This window comes from Phoxinus phoxinus, assembly GCF_949152265.1.
Source record: "Phoxinus phoxinus genome assembly, chromosome: 6".
In the NCBI taxonomy this organism is placed as follows: domain Eukaryota; kingdom Metazoa; phylum Chordata; class Actinopteri; order Cypriniformes; family Leuciscidae; genus Phoxinus; species Phoxinus phoxinus.
This window is the reverse complement of record NC_136881.1, coordinates 15,758,048-15,778,193: the sequence shown is the minus strand read 5'-3', so window position 1 is coordinate 15,778,193 and position 20,146 is coordinate 15,758,048. Positions and strand designations below refer to the sequence as shown.

Below are 20,146 nucleotides of genomic sequence, written 5' to 3'. Positions count from 1 at the left end.
CTCATCTTTTCCAGTAGGGGGCGCCTGTGATTTAAATTTTTTTAGCATAACACGGCCTCTTATGTGCTTCTGAAGAAAGAAACAGCATGGCTGCTACAGAAGCCCATAAAGTGATTGTTTACGGAGGGAAAGGAGCACTGGGCTCTGCATGTGTGCAATACTTCAGAGCTAAAAACTGGGTAAGTTGTCTCAACCCAAAAGGCAGCTAACGTAATTGAAAGTTAATTGCTTTTTCATTGTGCCATCAGATATGCTACATGTGTTTAAGTGATAATGGTGTTAATTATTAATTAATTTGTCACAGCTACCAGTGTCATGCATTTGTTGCCTGTCATATGTCAATAATGTAATTTCAGTTCTGTGTTTTGTAATTTACAGTGGGTTGCCTCTATAGATCTCAATGCCAATGAAGAAGCCAATGCCAATGTCACAGTTAAGATGACTGAATCATTCACTGAGCAAGCCAGCCAGGTACAAAAAGATATTTAATTTGTGACAATTGTGAAGGATGGAGCTAGCAACATCAAGATAAAATAACTTGATAAAGACATTTTTTATTTATACAGTGCCTTGCGAAAGTATTCAAACCATTTTCCCCTTCTCATTATATGTTGCTGCCTTATGTTAAAATACTTTAAATTACTTTTTCCCCCACATCTATCTACACTCCATACACCATAATGACAAAGCAAAAAGCAGATCTATGACAACTTAGCAAATGTATTAAATAGGAAAAACTGAAATAAGTACATTGCATAAGTATTCAAACCCTTATCTCAGTACTTAGTTAAAGCACCTTTACAGCCTCTCACAAGTCTTTTTTGGGTATGATGTGACAAGCTTTGCACATCTGCATTTGGCGATTTTCTTCCATTCTTCTCCTCGGATCTTCTCAAGCTCTGTCGAGTTGGATAGGGACTGTCGATGGACAGACATTTTCAGGTTTCTCCAGAGATTTTCGATTGGGTTCAAGCCCAGGCTCTGGGCAACTCAAGGACATTCACAGAGTTGTCTATAAGCCACTCTTGCATTGTTTTAGCTGTGTGCGTAGGGTCATTGTCCTGTTGGAAGGTGAACCTTCTGCCCAGTCTGAGGTTCTGAATGCTCTGGACTAGGTTTTTATTAAGGCTATCTTTATACTATCTATCTATCTATCTATCTATCTATCTATCTATCTATCTATCTATCTATCTATCTATCTATCTATCTATCTATCTATCTATCTCTATATATATACATGATCATGGAGCTCAACTAGAGTGACCATCAGCTAAGCTTCTTGGTCACCACTCTGATCAAGGCCCTCCTCCATCGATTGCACAGTTTGGCCAGGAGGCCAGCTGTAGGAAAAGTCCAAACTTCTTCTATTAAGGATTATGGAGGCTACATGTTTCTGTGAACCTTCAATAAAGCAGATTTATTTTTCATCATTGCATCAATCCTGTCTCTGAGCTCTACAGGCAGTTACTTTGACCTCATGGCTCGTTTTCTTTTTTTTTCTCTGATATGCATTTTCACTGATATGCGTGTATACCTTTTATTGAGAGATGTGTGCCTTTCAGTTGAATTGAATTCAATTGAATTTGCCACAGGTTAACACCACTCGGAGTGTAGTAACCTCTACAAGCGAAATTGGAATGCTTCTGAGCTCAATTTCAAGTGTCCCAGAAAAGGTTATGGATACTTATGCAACTTAATTATTTTTAATGGCTAATTAATTAATACATTTTTTTATTTTTAATAAATCTCTTTTTTTGCTTTGTCATTATGGTGTGTGAAGTGTAGATTAATGTGAAAAAATATGTAACTTAAAGTATTTTAACATAAGGCATCAACATAACAAAATGTAAAAAAAAAAAAAAGTGTTTGAATACTTTCACAGGCCCATATATATATATATATATAATGTATGTGTGTGCGCACGTCGTTTACTCATTTAACAAGGCTTTAAGATTTTGTAACTACCATTTCTTTTAATCGACTTAATGGGCATGATTATCGACCGATGCTGGTATTCATGTTATTCTGAATTATTTGTGAATTATTTGCTATAAATTATTTGATCAACATACTTTTGATTTGTAATGTTGTGTGTTAGATTCAAACATGTTACATCTCTGTCTTTCTTTTTTTCTTTTTGTTAGGTGACAGCTGATGTTGGTGAGCTGTTAGGTGAAGATAAAGTTGATGCCATCTTGTGTGTGGCCGGAGGTTGGGCAGGGGGTAGCGCCAAGGCCAAAAGTTAGTACATGTACACTACACACAGAGGCCACACAAAATCTATAGCAGAACTTTTCAGACTTTTTGATTCGAACACAATATTCAAAGGCCGTCTATCTGTCTGTCCGTCCGTCCATCTATCCGTCTGTAACATGTTTTACTCTCTGTGGTCATAAAAAAAGACAGCATGTCCTTTGAAAAAGGTTTATGGGTAACCCTGGCATCCTGGCCAAATTTGCCCGTTGGTCTCTGTCCATCATCATCATCATCACCTCCTAATCATCCCCATATATACACTAATTGGCTTCATCACTCTCTCTTGTTTGTCACTGAAGCCCAAAACACTCTTCACAATTGCATAGACATTCTAGCTGCTATGCAAAATTAATCTTTTGTTATTGCTTTCTGAACTGTATTGCACTCTCAGTATTGTCACAAGGGGGCGCTAATCTCTTAAGTCTAATTCTGTCCTAGAAGTGAACATTTTCAGGTATATAATTATATCGGTTTATTCTTCATATGAATGTATTCTATATGCCTCAGCTCTGTATAAGAATGCTGATCTGATGTGGAAGCAGAGTGTGTGGACCTCCACAATTTCCAGTCACCTAGCAACCAAACACCTGAGAGAGGGGGGGTTGATCACACTGGCGGGGGCTAAAGCAGCACAGGGTCCAACAGCAGGTATGTATGCTTGTATTTACTCCATGACTTTAAGATTAGCTTAAATTAGTTTTATATAATATATATATATATATATATATGTGTGTGTATACTGTTCTCATGACCAGTGTCATTAATTTTTTAACATAATATATGATATTTCCTCACAAATGCTTGTCTCTCAGCATGATAAAAAGTTCATGTTCACAGCACATAGCAAGTTAGCTTAACAATCGTCATTAAACTGAATAACTTGATGAACATATATGGAAGTAAAATAATGCCAAATGTTTTTGAAATAAAAAAGCCTGTTGAATTGCACTACTTATTAGTATTATTATTATGGTTGTATATTTAAGCTGTGAATATTTCAATTTAAAACATTTCAAACACATTTTCATTAATAAAAATTCAATAATCCATATTCACCTTTCATTTTTCACGTCCAAAATATTCAAACTGTTTAAAAATACAACCTATAATATTCAACAGGCAATTTTTGGTCCATTTTATTTCGCTTTACAAATTCGCTTCCACAAATTTAGTGGTTCAAATTCGACATTAAATTCAACATTGACATCCAGGAACTGCTAGCCTGGGAAAACCCAGACCACTTCCGGCAAATTTAGATTTGCTCTGCAAGTGGGTCTGGCAAAGAGCCCATTGAAACCCATTTCCAATCCGTCGAAATCGCGGCACCAATCAGAAACGTTGGGGCGGGCTTTACACGATGATGACAGAGCAGAGACGGTGACGCAGATTTTGTACATTACAGAGATGGATGCCGCTGTGGAACATCACAACATCACTCGTTCGAATCAGCTATCGCGTCTGTTTCAAGCGATTTAAAATTGTCATTTTCGTTAACACAAACAGAGAATTGCTGAGAGTCTCGAGATGTTTCTCCGTCGCTCTGCATACGTCATGACATTCATCGCTCTGATTGGTTTTAGATCTATCCGACGTCCGTTGGTGACGCCCCTGTGGAAATGAATTGTCTATGGAGCTTTGCCAGACCCTTACTCAGTTACAACTGAGAGTGGTCTGGGTTTTCCCAGGCTAAGGAACTGCAGGAAAAGCAGTAGATTACCGAGCATAATCTCCATCTGCTGTTAGTCGACCTCACCAGCAGGGGGTGCAAGCGTGTGTTGTTGACGAAGACCAGAGCAACAATTAGAGAAAGCCATTCATTCATAAAAACTGATTTATGGAAATAAAAGTGTATTTGGGATTATTATGAGGGCTGTTTTTATTTTTAATTCAGTGTCTTCACAGTCTCTGTGTATAGCCTACATGCATCTTTCTCTACCGTGAATGAGATTATAATGTTGTTATTCCCCCGATGCTGATGTACAGAACAAATGTTACATTTGAGGTAGACATATATTTCTCTTGGTTGTTTAGTTGCTTTAACTTTATATCGCGGCGATGTGCTGCAGTACTAGGGTTTCCCTCAATAATTAAGGATTGCTGGAAATATAAAACGCTTAACGTTAGCTTAATGGACTAATGTGATATAAAAGACCAAACTCGCACCTTATTGAGAAGGCTGTACTATATGGCTACAGGCAAGCAGATAGACTCAGAATATGAACTTAACGCGCAAAGTTTCACGCCAAGCGTTTCCCAGTGATATACTGGTTATAAAGTTGGCTTGACGTTGGACATTCGCACAAAATGTCCCTTTAGGGACATTCGTCTCTAAAGCTTGGCGTGAAACTTTGCGCGGTAAGTTCATATTCTGAGTCTTTCTGCTTGCCTGTAGAATAGTTTTATTTCAAAAACATTTGGCATTATTTTACTTCCATAAACATACAGTACCATTTCTGAAACGGAAAGCTTTTAAACAATATTCCCTCCGCACACACATGTATCTCCCACAAACGAGAATACTTTTTTTACGGCGAAGGGTGTTCCCCCATTTATATGTGTGTGTTTTTATATAGATAGATAGATAGATAGATAGATAGATACACACAGTACTGCAAAGTTAGAATTCTCACCAAGGTTTTAAGCCAGTCATTTATATCTTTTGCTGTAGTGTGTCAGTAGGAAATATCAGTTTACATTTCCGAACATTCCTTTTGCCATTATTTGTAATAATCTAGTGAGATTTTTGTAAGCACAAGGAGTCTGACAACAGCCGGTATGATCCACTCGGAGATCTGATCTCACATCATCGAGTCCATCTGGGATTACATGAAGAAACAACTGAGACAGACTAAATACACAAGAAATGGGACATCTCCAAGACGCTTGAAGCAACGGTACTGTGAAAAGTTTTAGACACTTGTGTAAAAATCCTGTAAAGTGAGGATGCTTTCAAAAAATAATGTCATAACTTCTATTAACTAAATCAAATCAATATTTGGTGTGACCACCCTTTGTGTTTAAAACAGCTTTTGTCCAGGTACATTTGCACATAGTTTTTCAGGTAATCATCTTCATGTAATCCCAGATGGACTCAGATCAGATCTCCATGTGGAGCATACCATGATATTTTGTAAAATGCAATAAAATCAAGAATCTGTAATTTGTTAATTCTCTTGAACCTTTTTTTAACTGAAAGGTACAAAAAAATCATATTTTTTTATTTTGTCTCTGTCCCAGCGTTTTTTTTTTTTTAGTGTTTTAGTGTGTTGCAGACACCAGACATTTACAAAATACAATTCATTTGGCCAGTGAAAACATTGGAAATGTTTTCTTTGTACTTTTGTCAGTTATATTAAGGTTAAAGAGAATTAACAAATCAAAGAATCTTGATTTTATTACATTTTACAAAATGTCCCTAACCCTAACTTTTCTGGATTTGGATTTTGCATGTATATAGCAGTATCGGTACAATTCAATCTCATTGTCATTGTAGGATGCATTGGCTATGGAATGGCTAAGGCAGCAGTACATCAGTTGTGCCAAAGTCTGAGCGGGCCAAATAGTGGTCTTCCTCCAGGATCTTCTGCAGTAGCAATTCTCCCGTAAGGAACAACAAAATGGCAAGTAACTCATTTACATCCATGCAAATTTCTGTTTTTAAAGGCGACTATTAATTACTCCTTTTAGAGTGACTTTGGATACACCCATGAATAGAAAGTTTATGCCAGATGGTGATGTCAGTTCCTGGACATCACTAGAGTACATAACGGAGTAAGTATGTATTGTATACTTGGAGCATCTGTATTTTTAGGTGTGTGTGCGTGCGTGCAAATAAAGCCATGATGTATTTCCTACATTCTAGGCTGTTCTATAAGTGGACTACAGGAGAGAACAGACCCCCTTCAGGTACTCTTGTGCAGCTTGTTACTGCAGATGGAAAAACAGAAACTACGCCGATGTTATAATCAATATGATTGATGGTAATCAAAACCCTTCAAACCAAGCCAATAACTCACCACTGTCTCTGCATTAGTGATACTTTGTATCTTACTGCCTTTTTGTTTACATGTAAACATCAAATTACTGTAAATAAATCCTAGGTCTTAAAAAATGTGAAAGATATTGTTTTGTAAATGTGATGGCAAATTAATCTGTTTTACTCTGATGAATTTTGTTTCTCTCTTTTTTTAGTCTCTATGGAATATTCTTTGACAGTCAGTCTTTTTCTCACCATTGGGTGGCGCTGATGATTAATTTAATTACTGGTTCCCCTTGAGTCCATACAAAGAGGGATTATGATCAGACTAGAATAGTGAGTCAGCATTGAAAAAAATGTGCATTTAAGTTATGGAACTTGGATATTAATTTAGAGGTAGTGAAGTAGGTGCCTTATAAAGTGAGCTTAATAAGTACAACAATAAATGGATCCTGAAATGAGCCTTTCATTTTCGGTAATTTAGAAAAAATGGAAACATGAAAATGGGATCCCGACCTACTTGAAGAGAGATGCACCTGATGATAAAAAACAAACAAAGAGAAGGGTAATTTGAAATCAGTTCCTGATATTTAGACCCAGCAAAGATGTTCTTTCAATTACCCATTACACTCTAAATGAGTTCATATTGCATGGAAACAGTATATTTATTTGCTTGTTTAAATGGCTTCTGTTATTAATTTTTTGCAAAATCGGTTTATGATTTAAAAATGTTCAACACTTGTCAACGCATTTTCTACTGTCTATGGTTTCAAAACAACATATTAAAGTCCCCATAAAATCAAAATGAAAGTTCCCTTTCTGACAGTCACTTCGACGTGTGTTGAAACCGACATATGGGGTTTGGGGCAGGGGGGTGGCAAATGGCGGTGCTTTTGCCGGGTAAAGTTTCTTGATGAGTTTGATGCTGCATTACTCTAAGTTGCGTCACAGGGTGTATGCGTCATCTCATTCGGGGCTCGCAGAGATGATGAGTTGTCCCCCGCAGCATCGGAGGGCGGGCTTATGCTCTCCGAGCTACGAAGATTACGGCGCAGGCCCTGGGTCCAGCAATGTACTCCTTGGTGGTCCATAGCTTAACCTTGCGGAGGTCAAGGACGTTGAGAAGGCTCACTTTCTTGATGCCCCAGTCTCCCAAGGCGGCCTCTTCGGTGACACTGTTGAGGGCTTTCTCAACAGTGGTCTGCTGTGAAGAAACAGCCGAAAGCTATTAAGCACATCCTGCCCGCCGTCACATCCGCTCCCAGGGAAGCTTGGGCCCCGAGGCCTCATGAACCGTCTGGTCATCGTCTAGGTCGGCCCCCGCCTCAGCCGGGGCTGGCAGCTAGACCCCAGCGGTCTTCCCGCAGAAAGGTGGCGGCACCAATTTTACACATTGACAAAAAGAGCAGTTTCCTCTTTCCCTGGGTCATACACTCACTCACGGTGTTCGTGGCTCTCATTCTCTCGTCGGTCGCGCAGCAGTACACAGCACCAGCCCCCCCGGCCGAGTTGAAGAAGCGTTTTTACAGCCCTTACTTCATTGTATCGAAGAAGAGTGGTGGTTTGAGAGCAATTCTAGATCTATGAGTACTGAATTAGGCCATGCACAGGCTCCCATTCAAGATGCTCACAGTCAAATACATGCTCACATGTGTCAGACATCGGGGTTGGTTCGTGTCGATAGACCTGCATGACGCATACTTTCTTGTCTCGATCCTTTCTCGCCACAAACTGCTTCTTCGGTTTGCCTTCGAATACCAGTACAAAGTCCTAATTTTGGGCTCTCCCTGTCTTCTCTCATCTTCACAAAGGTCGCGGAGGCCTTGACGACTGGCTTATTTTATCTCAGTCACAGGAGTTGGTCTGCGAACACGGGGACCATGTCCTTCGGCACCTAGACCGACTGGGTCAAGTGTCCAGGTGTGTAGTTGTCACAACAGACACCTCCAAGACAGGCTGGGGTGCTGTATGCAATGGGCATGCAGTTTTGGGCTCCTGGACAGGACCCTATCTGCATTGGCACATCAACTGCCTAGAGTTGCTGACTGTGCTATTGGCCCTTAGGGTTCATCGGACGTTGATCCTGGGCAAGCACCTGTTGGTCCGTATACAGGGGAGACAGTGGCTCAGTGGTTCATGTAGGTTGTCTACAAACATGAAGGTTGGTGGTTCAATCCCCGGTTCCACCTGACCAAGTGTTGAGGTGTCCATGAGCAAGACACTTAACCCCAGCTGCTCCCGATGAGCTGGATGGCGCCTTGCATTGCTGACACCGCCGTCGGTGTATGAATGGGTGAATGTGAGGCAACATGTAAAGCGCTTTCACAGACCCATTGGGTCTGTGAAAGTGCTATATAAATGCAGTCCATTTACCATACACAACACAGCGACAGTGGCGTATATAAATCACCAGGGTGGGATACGCTCTCGTCGCATCTCAGAACTGGCCACCATCTCCTCCTCTGGAGTCAGCAATGACTGAAGTCACTGCGTGCCATTCATATTCGGGGCAACCTCATTCTCGCAGCCGGTGCAGTCTCGCAACAGGTCACTCACTGTGGAAAATGGAGACTCCATCCCCAGACGGTCCAGCTGACATGGAGTCAATTCGGCGAGGCACAGGTGGACCTGTTTACCTCCCAGAAATCCTGCCATTTTGCTCTGTGGTATTCCCTGACCAAAGCCTCCTCGGCATGGAGCACAGCCTGCACAGATATGCGTTTCCTCCAGTGAGCCTCATCGCACAGACACTATGCAAGGTCAGGCAGGATGAGGAATAAGTTCTAATAGTTGCTCCTTATTGGCCCAACCAGAACCTGGCCAATCCCCTTGAGGAAGGACCTTCTTTCTCAGGGGCAGGCCACAATCTGGCACCCACGCTCAGATCTCTGGATCCTCCACGTCTGGTCTCTGGACGGGGCGAGGAGCTCTGGGGACTATCACCAGCGGTGCTAGATACCATCTCTCAGGCTAGAGCCCCCACTATAAGGCAGCTATACACCCCGAACTGGTGCATTTTCACTACGTGGTGTTCATCCTAAGGTGAGGACCCTACAAGCCCTTTCAGTTAGTGAATAGTGCCAGCCTACTCTCACGTTATCCTGAGACCCCGGCCTGGATATGTGACCAAAGTTCCCACAATTCCCTTTAGGGACCAAGTGTTGAACCTGCAAGCATTCCCTCCTGATGAGGGTAACCAAGCCTCATCTCTATTGTGTCCAGTGCATATTTGGTTATATACTGTATCTGAACCAAACACAGAGTTTCAGACATTCTGAACAGCTCTTTATCTGCTTTGGAGGACAGCAGAAGGGGAAGGCTGTCCCCAAACAGAGAATGGCCCACTGGATTGTAAATGCCATTCTCCTGGTGTATCTGGCTCAAGGTGGGCCGTGCCCGCTGGGAGTGAGAGCTCACTCCACTCAAGGTGTTGCTGCCACTTCGGCCTTGGCACACAGTGCTTCGCTAGCAGACATATACAGAGCTGCGTGCTGGGCTTCACCCAACACCTTCGTGAGATTTTATAGTCTCCGAATGGAGCCAGTTTCGTCTTGAGTTTTTGGTGATACCAGGTAAGTCTCTTTGAATTGGCTGGGTGTAGTGCTTGCATTAGTGCCTTTCCCCTCTCCGAGGTGATAAGGTGCGCTCTTAGGTCTAGTTCAGTTCCTCAGTAATGGTGAGCTCTCTATCCATCATTCTAGCACCCTTGCAGAAGTTGAGTTCAGCGGAGGAACTCACTTCCAGGCCCATTACTTGTGAGCTGCCCTTTTTCAAGTGAGCCCTTGTAATCTGGCTGGTGCTTCGTATGTAGTGGTTGCATACATGCGATGCATTTTCCACTCTTCAGTTTCCCTGTCGGCGAACCTAGTGTATTCCCCTCGACAGTGCTAGCTCTGTCTCCGGTCACTGTAGGATAGGTAGCCTCCCCTATGGTGGAGCCCACCACAGAAACTTCTCCATGTAGTACTCCCCACTGGGGAGTCCTTAGGATGTATTTTCCACATGGGTACCTCCTCTTCTGGTAGAATATGGTATCCATAGTGTTCCTGTCCCTCTGGGGAAGAGAATGCTTCCCAACATTAACAACCAGGTGTACATGGCTGTTTTTTTTCTAAGCTTAAGCTTATTGCCTTAAAACAATCAGAAGAGGCCCCACAGGTGCGTGGCCTCTTTGAAAGGTGAATAGCAGTCCTTGTCGGAGACCTGAGTTAATTTACCTGGTTGTTGGAAGGTTACGAGTGAGCGTTGCTGCACTTGTCGTTGGCACGCACAGACCTGCACATTTGCACTGCATCTCGTGACACAGTACAGTTCTTGTGCCGTTTAGTATAGGGACCCCGGCTTCGACACACGGCGAAGTGACCGACAGAAAGGTAACGTCTCGGTTACGTATGGTAACCCTTGTTCCCTGATGGAGGGAACAATGACGTTTGTCCCACTTGACACAACTGTAGACCGCTGAAGTGGCTGAGACTCTACCTCGGTTCCTCATAACAAAACTGGAGTACACTTGCATGCCTGCCAGTTTCTATACCCGTATGTACAGGGTGTGGCCTGGCATGCAAATTCTGTATGCAAATTTTATCTGATATTCCCAGAGGTGATTGGGGCTTCCAAGAGCGAACCTCATATGTCAGTGTTTTGGCTTTTAGTATGAATGTTTTAGCCTTACTGTTATCAATAAGCTAGTGTGCTCCAAAACAATAACAAAACTCACATTTAGAAGATATAAGCATTCAAAACTTAGTCTCTCACTTCTTGATTTGATTTTGATGACATCATTTATTTTGCACTTCAGCTTCTCATCATATTTTCTGTCCAATCAAATGCTCTCTAGAATCTGAAGCATCCTGCCTCCTACATTATAAATAGACGCTGAAGCTGTGGCTTAAATCGGTCACTCTTCACACATTTACTATTTTCAACATGGTGAACGGCACATTGTGCACTATATAAGGGATGGGAAATGATTCAGACAGTGTAAATATGCTTTACATTAGGGCGAATGAAGTTAGTGTAATGCGAACACAGTCTGCTCCAGTCCAGAGACACTATAGGACAGAGCGGATCATATGCGCATACCAGAAAACAAATTGGACCCATTTGAATTCTGCACAGAATGCTATATTTATTTTAAAGCGATATGGAGGAGATGAGGAGAAACAGTTAGAGATTAGGAGGAAACTGCGGCTTTATCTAGCTCAACGGCTCTGGCTGAGCTGTGATTTAAACAAAGTGTCATTGGCTATTTAAAAAAAGGGGAGGATCTATCTCGCCCTGTCCTTTTTTAGTGGAAATTATGTCAACACACAATAGTGCTGAGTTTTTAAAAGCACTTCAGAGGGTCTTTAACATAACACTCACAAAATCACTATAAAACCATGACAAACGAGAACAGAGATGTATTTTCCTGTTGCCTTGCATAATGTATAGCCTATTGTCACTTCAGAATGCTATTCCAGGAGAGAATATATTGTGGTTTTTGAATTTAGTGTACATTTCTCTTTAAATCTATACTAGGCCTACACATCCAAATGAGTAGGAGTGCAGAAAAATCAAGACATGCCCTAATTTTTGTCTTAAATTTTAAAATTCTGTAATTTACTCTCTCATGTTGTCTTAAATTGCTGTCTTGTGTGAAACACAAAAGGAACTTAAAAAAAATATTCATGCTGCTCTTTTCTATTTTTTTTTTAAACTTGTGATCTGTGGCTGACAAAGCCCTTAAAATGACCCAAAAAAGCACAAAATTACCATGAAAATGAAAAAAAAAACAATAATGAAAAATTACCACCAAAAAAAAACCCCAATTAAAATGTATTTAAATATATATAAAAAAAATCATAATATTAAGAATAAAAGTAGTGAATGTGAATTACTCTATACTTGCCATATGATAGGTGTAAAGGAAAGACTCAAATGTATTTACTGGAAATGCCCTCATTTTATTCATGCGATTTGAATATGCACATATTCATATTTAGTGTCACAACCGACACACCAGAACAAGAATACTAGTGAAGGGAAATTAACACACTTTTTGCATTTAAAAAAATTACTCACTTTTTTTTTCTTCTTTTAACTAGCAGCATTTTTAACATTATGGTAACATAATATATTCATTTATTATGTATGAATATTGTGTGTAAAAGAAATAACCATGAATACCTTTATAGCATGTATTAATCTAGGTTAATGTTATTTCTGCATATATTATAAAACATATAACATTTTAATTTGTTTAAATTAACATTGGTTAATGTAGGCTATAATGAATGAGTATGAATTCACATTGATCTATAGTATATTTATAAAATGACATTATAAAAGATAAATAAATGCTGATTCCCACTGAGGTTTAGTTTTTGCACCTGTTTTTTCTTTTCCGATGAATAACCAAAAAAACAATTGACTTCAGTCCGGTAGCACCATATGTAACATCTGACAAATGAAAACGAGGCTATGGCAGTGTGTTTAATGGATTGTACTGTAGTTTAACAACATGTCAAATGTTCGGCTGATGAAACATCTTTCCAAAACAATTTCAGTAGACAAAAACACCGTAAGCAAGTTGTGAAAGTTATTTTGAAAATGTAATGCAATATGAGCTTTGTACAATGCATGCTATTGTTAAAAACTATCTATATATAATAAACTAAACTATATTTATAGACTTGTCAAAAGTCTAGATCTATATTATATAAATCAAATTGGAAGATACCAAACACAAAGAAATTGTGTGGCTTAGTTTTTATAATGGTCATCTTTTAGAGCTTGACAGCCCCATATCACCATTAAATGGAATAAAGCAGCATGAACATTCTGCCTAACATCTCTGAAGTGTTTTGCAACATAAATGTTGATCTTTTTTCTTTCTTTCATCTTTGTAAATATAAATGAAATGACTGTGGTGCATAATGATACAATGTAATATGTTACACGATTGCACCAGTGAGTGTTTCTGGAGGTTTATTAATATAATGAGATTCCGCATGATGCAACAACTAGGAACCCTTTCGAAACATTCATGAGCAGGTTTGTTTGCTGCTGGATTTTGTGCACCTTCTGTAGGCCTTCAAAAAACCTCCCATTCTCATTCAGTCCTTCTGAATTAAGATCTGAAGACACTGCACTGGAGTGAATGTCATATGATGTCAGATGATGTTTGCTTTTGGATCTATTGAGACTGTGCATCTGAGGGCACTCAGGCTTTGGCCATGGTTGTACACGTTCAGAAAACAGTATTCAAATTATACTGGAGTTGGTATTAAGGGGTTGATTGAGGTCCAAGAAAACATTCACCACAAGTCTGAGCTGAATCCATTGTTCAGCCTGTTTTTGATCATAACAGAATATATTCCTTCTTGCATAGGATGTGTCTGCTGAATCCATGCTATTAGCTAAATTAAAGTTACCATAAAATCAAAATTGACCATTATTTTATTTATTTTATTTATGTGCTCTCGTAATCTCTTATCAAAGTAACATCTCCCTTTTTCAGTGACATCTCTTTTCTAATGACGTGATTACTGGCGTTGGTGTGAGGGCAACCTGTCAGTCACGTGAGATCTCCGTAATAGCAAACCACAACCATCCAATCAATTCCTCATTGACAAAATCAAGTCCCGTCCTAAATTTTTATTGTTCCAGAAGCCGTTTCACTCAGATAAACATGACAATAGGGAAGAAAAGACTATCGCAAATTTTGTTTCATGCCAAATTTCAGTGGAAACTGAAACTTGATTGATAATGAAATTATTATTTCATAATTTCAGAAATTACAGTATGTCATTGTATTGCAGCAAAGGCAAGATGAACTAGGGGAAAATGGTCTCTCTCTTTCTCTGTGCCTGTTATCAGGCCGGGCAGCCCATAATTTTAGAGCTGAAAGAACGAGGTCACTGAGTTGAGGTTGCTATGGCAACGTCACATCTAAAGAATAGTGAATGGTAGGAGCAACCAGCAAGCAAAGCTGAAGTTGTGTTTGTTACTCCTGAGTTGATGAAATTCTGCCATTATTTGTTCTTTCTTTACAACGGTTCACTCTTAAATAACCTGATTTTGGTTAGTTAGAATCGTGGCTGCTAATTAGATGTGAATAACTCTTAATGATCATTTCTGTCTGTGTATGCTTGCAATGTGAGTACCATTTCCCCATTTTCATATTGTAATGTAAAAATGCGTAAAATTGTCTGTTAGGGTTGTGTTTAAGGATAGTGGATACAGTTTTTTCATGTTTTCGCCATGAAACATGGAAACCCAACATGTGTGTGTGTGTATATATATATATATATATATGTGTGTGTGTGTGTGTGTGTGTATGTAGAGAGAGAGAGAGAGAGAGAGAGAGAGAGCTTACAAGATGATATTGGGTTCACAAGACGATATGTAAGTAAACTTCAATGATGATGAAATATATGACTGGAAAAATGGTCTTTTATTCAACTGAAAGTCACAAAATGCAAAACAATGCGGCTGTATAATGCATGTTTTAACTAGTCATCTTGTAATGAACGTCACTTCATTTCTAACTTCCGAATATGATTCATCATATGCAGTAACAGACAGAACAAGATAATGCAAGCATTTGAAAAGGCCTTGCCACAAACTCAATGCTAATATCATAAGACAGCTTTTCACCTCAACGAGAAATATTGTCACGCATTAATATCACGACATATTGCTGTACGATAATGATATACATATAAAATGTTGTGTTTTCTAAGGTTCCCGTGTTTCCTTCCTGTGTTTAGTTATTGCTTTGGTTACTCATTGGTTAATTGATTATGTTCACCTGTGTGTTGTTTGGTTCCTTATTTAGCTGTGCATTTAAGTTCTCAGTTTAGTTCTTACCTTTGTCCTGTATTGTCTTTACATGTGTGATACTGTTATGTTGATTCTTCCCCTACTAGATTGCTTCTTTGTTTTGTAAATAAAAAAAAAAAACTGCTGCAATATAGATCCTCTGCTATTGTTCCCTTCCCTGCACTGTGGCAGAATACAGGACCAAACATTGATCTAGGAGCTGCCTTCATTGCCCTCACCTGTAAAGGTCTTCCTTTGTTGGAATACCCTGCCAGGTTCTGTGAGTTGGCCCAGCACTCCTACATAATGCCACATTAAAATATATTTTTGGGGGTGGGAGCTTAATATTATGGCCCGCTGGATTTACCGGACATAGGGAATCTTACGTGGCAAGAAGCCATTCTCCTTTGGTTAGAATTTGCTTACCCATCAATTGTTAGTGCTTTTCCATCATTGGGCCAAGCCTTCTCATTGCTTAAATATTCCATTCCGTGCCGATCTGGCCCAGCCGTTATGGATATTGTTTAATTTTCCACTGTGGTGCTGAAGGTGTCAGTTGTTGCTGTGGTGTCAGTTGTTGCCTTGGTTACGCAAGAGTTTACAGACAGTATGAGATGTAAATTAGCGACTGCATTATGGAGGGTTATCAGATATTTCTTTTAATTCTATTATTAACTTGTGTTTACTTCACTACAGAGAAACTGGTAGCCAGGCAACAGACATGTGACCAATCCTGAGTGGCGATGGCGCTACACACATTCTACCAGCATGGTTGGCTAACCATGAATAACTAAGAATTCTGGTCCGAGAATAGTTTGTAATAGTGCCGTGCCCAACCAAGCTCAAGTGGAAATATAACTGGAACCATTCCTTACTGTTCGGAGAACCCTTTGGCACGACTGTTGAAAAGCGGCTAGGTGTCTGTGAGCCGGTATCTATGTTCATCCTTGGGGGGGTGTTGGTGGAGTTAGATATTGTGAAGCAGATTTTTTTTTAATCGGTTTGAATTAATGATTCATAAAGACTTCACTTGTTTCATTACTGGATGAATCAGCATTCTAGTTGTTAATAAACAGAACTGAATGCGTCTTGCAGAAGAACATTGTAGTCGGAGCTACTTCTCTCTGTTTATGTCTATGACGAGTCATGCGGGTACTGGGCTAGTCTGCAGCGCTGCCGACCCTACCAAAGTAGACCGAATATAAACACTTATTATAGGCTTACCATAGTGATTCAGGATAAGACAAAAACACGGTTTGGGAAATGCATTCATGATGTACTCATTCATTATTAAAATGTAGTAATTTCTGAACACAAAAAAAGTTACAGACTGCAGCTTTAACAGTCACTTGTCTTTATAAAAGTTTTGAAGCATCAGATGTAATCGATACACTCATTATTTGAAGCGACTTTCAAAAGGTAATTTACTATATTTTGGTTGCTACCGTAGGCATCAGTTTTTATACCCGAACTATAAACTTTTATCTCCGTACTTCTGTGATCATTTGAATATTTTTAACACATAAATGTTGAAGACTGTGAAACTGAAGCTGTTTCATACCTATATATTGACAACTGCTCTCTCTGGGTCAGCGACAGCGCAAACGGATTTGAAATGAATGTTCCGGTGTGATTTTGTAAAAAGATTGTGTAATATAGGAATAAGATCGGGTGGGTGTTTGAATTGAGATTGAGATATTATACTCTCTCTGCATTGATATCTGACGCAAGGGGTTTTCAGTGCGTTCATTACTATTTTAATATTCATAAGGTGAGACGTCACTATTAAAGGATAAGCTCCGAGCACTTCGCCCACACATCGCACCAGAACCATTTTCGGAACCGAAACTTAGGAATTACGGTATTTTTCAAAAAACAGTACCGGTTCTGGATAAGAACCGATTCTCGGTTCCCAACCCTACTCCTAATCCTGAAATCTATTCCTTTCCGTGTAAACGCCTGGATTCCCTGATCCCCTCCGACTTTCAAGCCTTGTCTCCACCACTGGTCCCCAAATCTCCTTCGTTGCTGCTGGTTCCGCTGAGCCACAAGTCTTCTTTATTGACGCTGGTCCTGCCCAGCCTCCCACTCTTTCCTCCACCGCCTTCGCTGGTCCCATCCTGGCTCCACCCTTGGCTTTCCGGATACCAGCTCGGCTAAGGTGTAAGGATATCCTGGCTCCACCTTGGGCCTCCGAGCCCTGGACTCCACCTCAGCCTGTCGACCCATCATCTCTCTCGGCTCCACCGTGGTCCGTCATCCCTCAGGCTCTTGGTTATGGTAATGTTCAGTTTGTGGAATCTTATGTTGTGTTTCCTTTGGTTCCCATGTTTCCTTCTGCAGTTTAGATTCTCTGCTCCTCTTACCTTGCCTGCACCATGACATATATAGTTTGGCATCTGCAAAAAAAAAAAAAAAGAATGAAATCTAATGTGGGGGTTAATTTCCGTATAAAAAAACAAAATTCAACAAAATACTCAACAAAAATACAGTTTTATTTTTAAAATGTGTCCTCTAAAGTCTTCATATGTTGCACAGGTTGTTTCTCTTGTAAAACCATCATCTATTAAAAATGTTTACTGTAAAGCAAGACAAATAAATTGATAAAGAATACGATTTTTGCAGCGTGTTGAGTGGACTGCTTCAGTATAAAAATAATTTCAGTGTGTGGAGTGTTTTGGTGTGTAAGATGGGGAGAGACAGTTGGGGCTGTGATGAGTATGAGTTTCTTCACTAGATCCTGTGTGCGTGTATTCCCTCCTATATATTGCAGTGTCTGTGGATTCTTTTTTAGAGAATCTGTGGTTCCATTAATATTTAATCAAAGGATTCAACAATAAAATCCATGAGGATCTCTCTCACTTTCTGACTCAGTCTTTCTCCATTTTTCTTTCTCTTTATTTATGCATAAAGACAGACCGTACAGATGCATACTGTATGTGTGTGTGTTGGGGGGTAGGCATGCAGTAATTGCACAAGAAAATACACTCACACTTGCTACTTAGTGGAATTGCTTGTGCGGGGTCAGAGAGCGCATGTCTACTCTAAATGATGAGCAACATCTTTTGACATTCATTATGATCTTCATCTAACTGGAATTGACCTATATATTATGTTTCTCTTTTATTGTTTTTTCCCCTTTCTTAATGAGGACCCCACATTATACATATTTAATTTCAAACATTTGTGTTTACCACTTTTTGATTAATTTTTTTATTACACATAATAAAATCGAACTGAAACTGAATAGAAAAACTAACTCAAAATCCTTATTTTCTTGGCATTTCGTATCTAAGAAATCTAGTATGGGGTTGGTTTCCGTATTTTAAAAATCTGCTATTGGAACAAGACAAAATAAATGTTTAATACGTTGCACAGCACTCATAGCAAGCAGCACTCAAGCTGCATGAACTCATACAAATCCTAATTTTGTTCAGCATGATTTTAGAATCTCTCAAAGAGTGTTTTGTGTGGAAGGAAATGAAGCAAGTGATAGAGAAATTGTGCGGAGCCCCTTAAATATTTTGCATTCATTTTACATCATTTCATTTAACATTTTATATCTTAAAAGATTCTGTTTATTCATTTCTGTTTATCTCTTATTTTTAATGTGGCCTCAGGCATTTGAATCCCGCTGTAAAAAAAATAAATAAAACTAAATAAATAATCTGTGTGCTCTCCTGTCCAATAAACAGTCCTTGGCCTTCCTAATAGCTCTGCTACTTTCAATCCTTCTGCCGTTTACTATTAACTAAAGAGAGATCAGAGAGTGACATCTTGTGGTCATCTTTGATCAAGTCGCCATAGAGATGGGAGCAAAATTGATAAACACAAAGACATGGATAGAGAGCCCTCTCATTATCCTGCTCTCCTGCTCTCTCTCTCTCTCTCTCTCTCTCTCTCTCTCTCTCTCTCTCTCTCTCTCTCTCTCTCTCTCTCTCTCTCTCTCTCTCCATTTATACTGCAGTGGAGTGGGTAAATTTCATTCCTTTAGACCCCCTTCTCCCTCCTCGCCTTTCCCCATGAGACACAACGCACACAAAGAGCCCAGCAACCACTCTTATTAACTGACCTGAAGGGGGAGGGGTGTGTGTGTGTGTGTGTGTGTGTGTGTGTGTGTGTGTGTGTGTGTGTGTGTGTGTGTGAACCTCTGATCCTCTTTACTAGTATACCTACGTATGCCACATAAGCATTGAACTATCAATCACACAAGCACAAAATGAAGCAACAGGCACTGTGTATATGTGTGCAATGCATGTGTGTTTCTCTACACTCTACACTGGGAGTGTCTTGATTGTGGGCATGAGAAAGAGAGGCCGAGAGGAAAAAAAGAAAGTAAAGTAAAGGAGGTGAACTTTTGGGGCCCTGCTTCCCCCCTAAAACAAGAGAGTAATAGAATCCATATGGACTCACTCTCTCTCTTCATGTCTGTCCTATCTGTCTCTCTTTCTCTCTTTGCATAAGATAATTATTTATTGAAAATGAGTGGGACATGTACAGAAAGAGTAAATTATCTTTAAAATAAAAATAAATGTGTATATCTCCAAACAATGGGAGAGAGTGAGAGACAGGGAAAATCAGAGAGAGAATGTGTGTGTGTGTGTGTGTGTGTGTGTGTGTGTGTGTGTGTGTGTGTGTGTGTGTGTGTGTGTGTGTGTGTGTGTGTGTCTGTATGTATGTGGGAGAGCAAGTCTCTTGTGTGAGTCATAAAGAAAGCGAGATGGAAAAATACAAGTAGCGAGAAAAGCGCGCGCGCACGCACACACACACTGTAGTAGTTGCAGTTCTGCATTAAATGTGATAGGCTGTGCGCGGTTTATTTGCACATTAGCAAACTATTATCTACAATAACCTACAGTAGCACAGACTGCAGTAGATATTGATGACATGTATTGGGGATTTTATCCGAGCAAACATAATAAAAGCAAACAGTGATTGCATTCCATTGAATTTTGCTCTAATTGGCCAACTTGTCAGACTGTACAGTAAGGAAAGACCCTCCAATTACAGAAGCCTCTGTCCTTTCCTCCACCCCTCCCTCGTATCCCCCCTTCCCTTCGTGAAGTCCTCCCTCCCCCTCTCATTCTCTCCTGCCTGCTCTCCTCTCAC

The 20,146-nt window shown here is 39.9% G+C and overlaps 1 protein-coding gene across 1 annotated transcript; it reads left to right on the top strand.

Annotated features, from left to right (window-relative positions):
* Positions 1-15: 15 nt before the first annotated feature.
* qdprb.1 (quinoid dihydropteridine reductase b, tandem duplicate 1) lies at positions 16-6,421 on the top strand. Its single transcript, XM_079616057.1, has 7 exons — positions 16-179; positions 379-471; positions 2,145-2,241; positions 2,764-2,904; positions 5,750-5,858; positions 5,944-6,027; positions 6,119-6,421. The coding sequence occupies exons 1-7, from the start codon at positions 87-89 to the stop codon at positions 6,219-6,221; spliced, it is 720 nt and encodes a 239-aa protein (XP_079472183.1). The 5' UTR covers positions 16-86; the 3' UTR covers positions 6,222-6,421.
* The last annotated feature ends 13,725 nt before the right edge of the window (positions 6,422-20,146 follow it).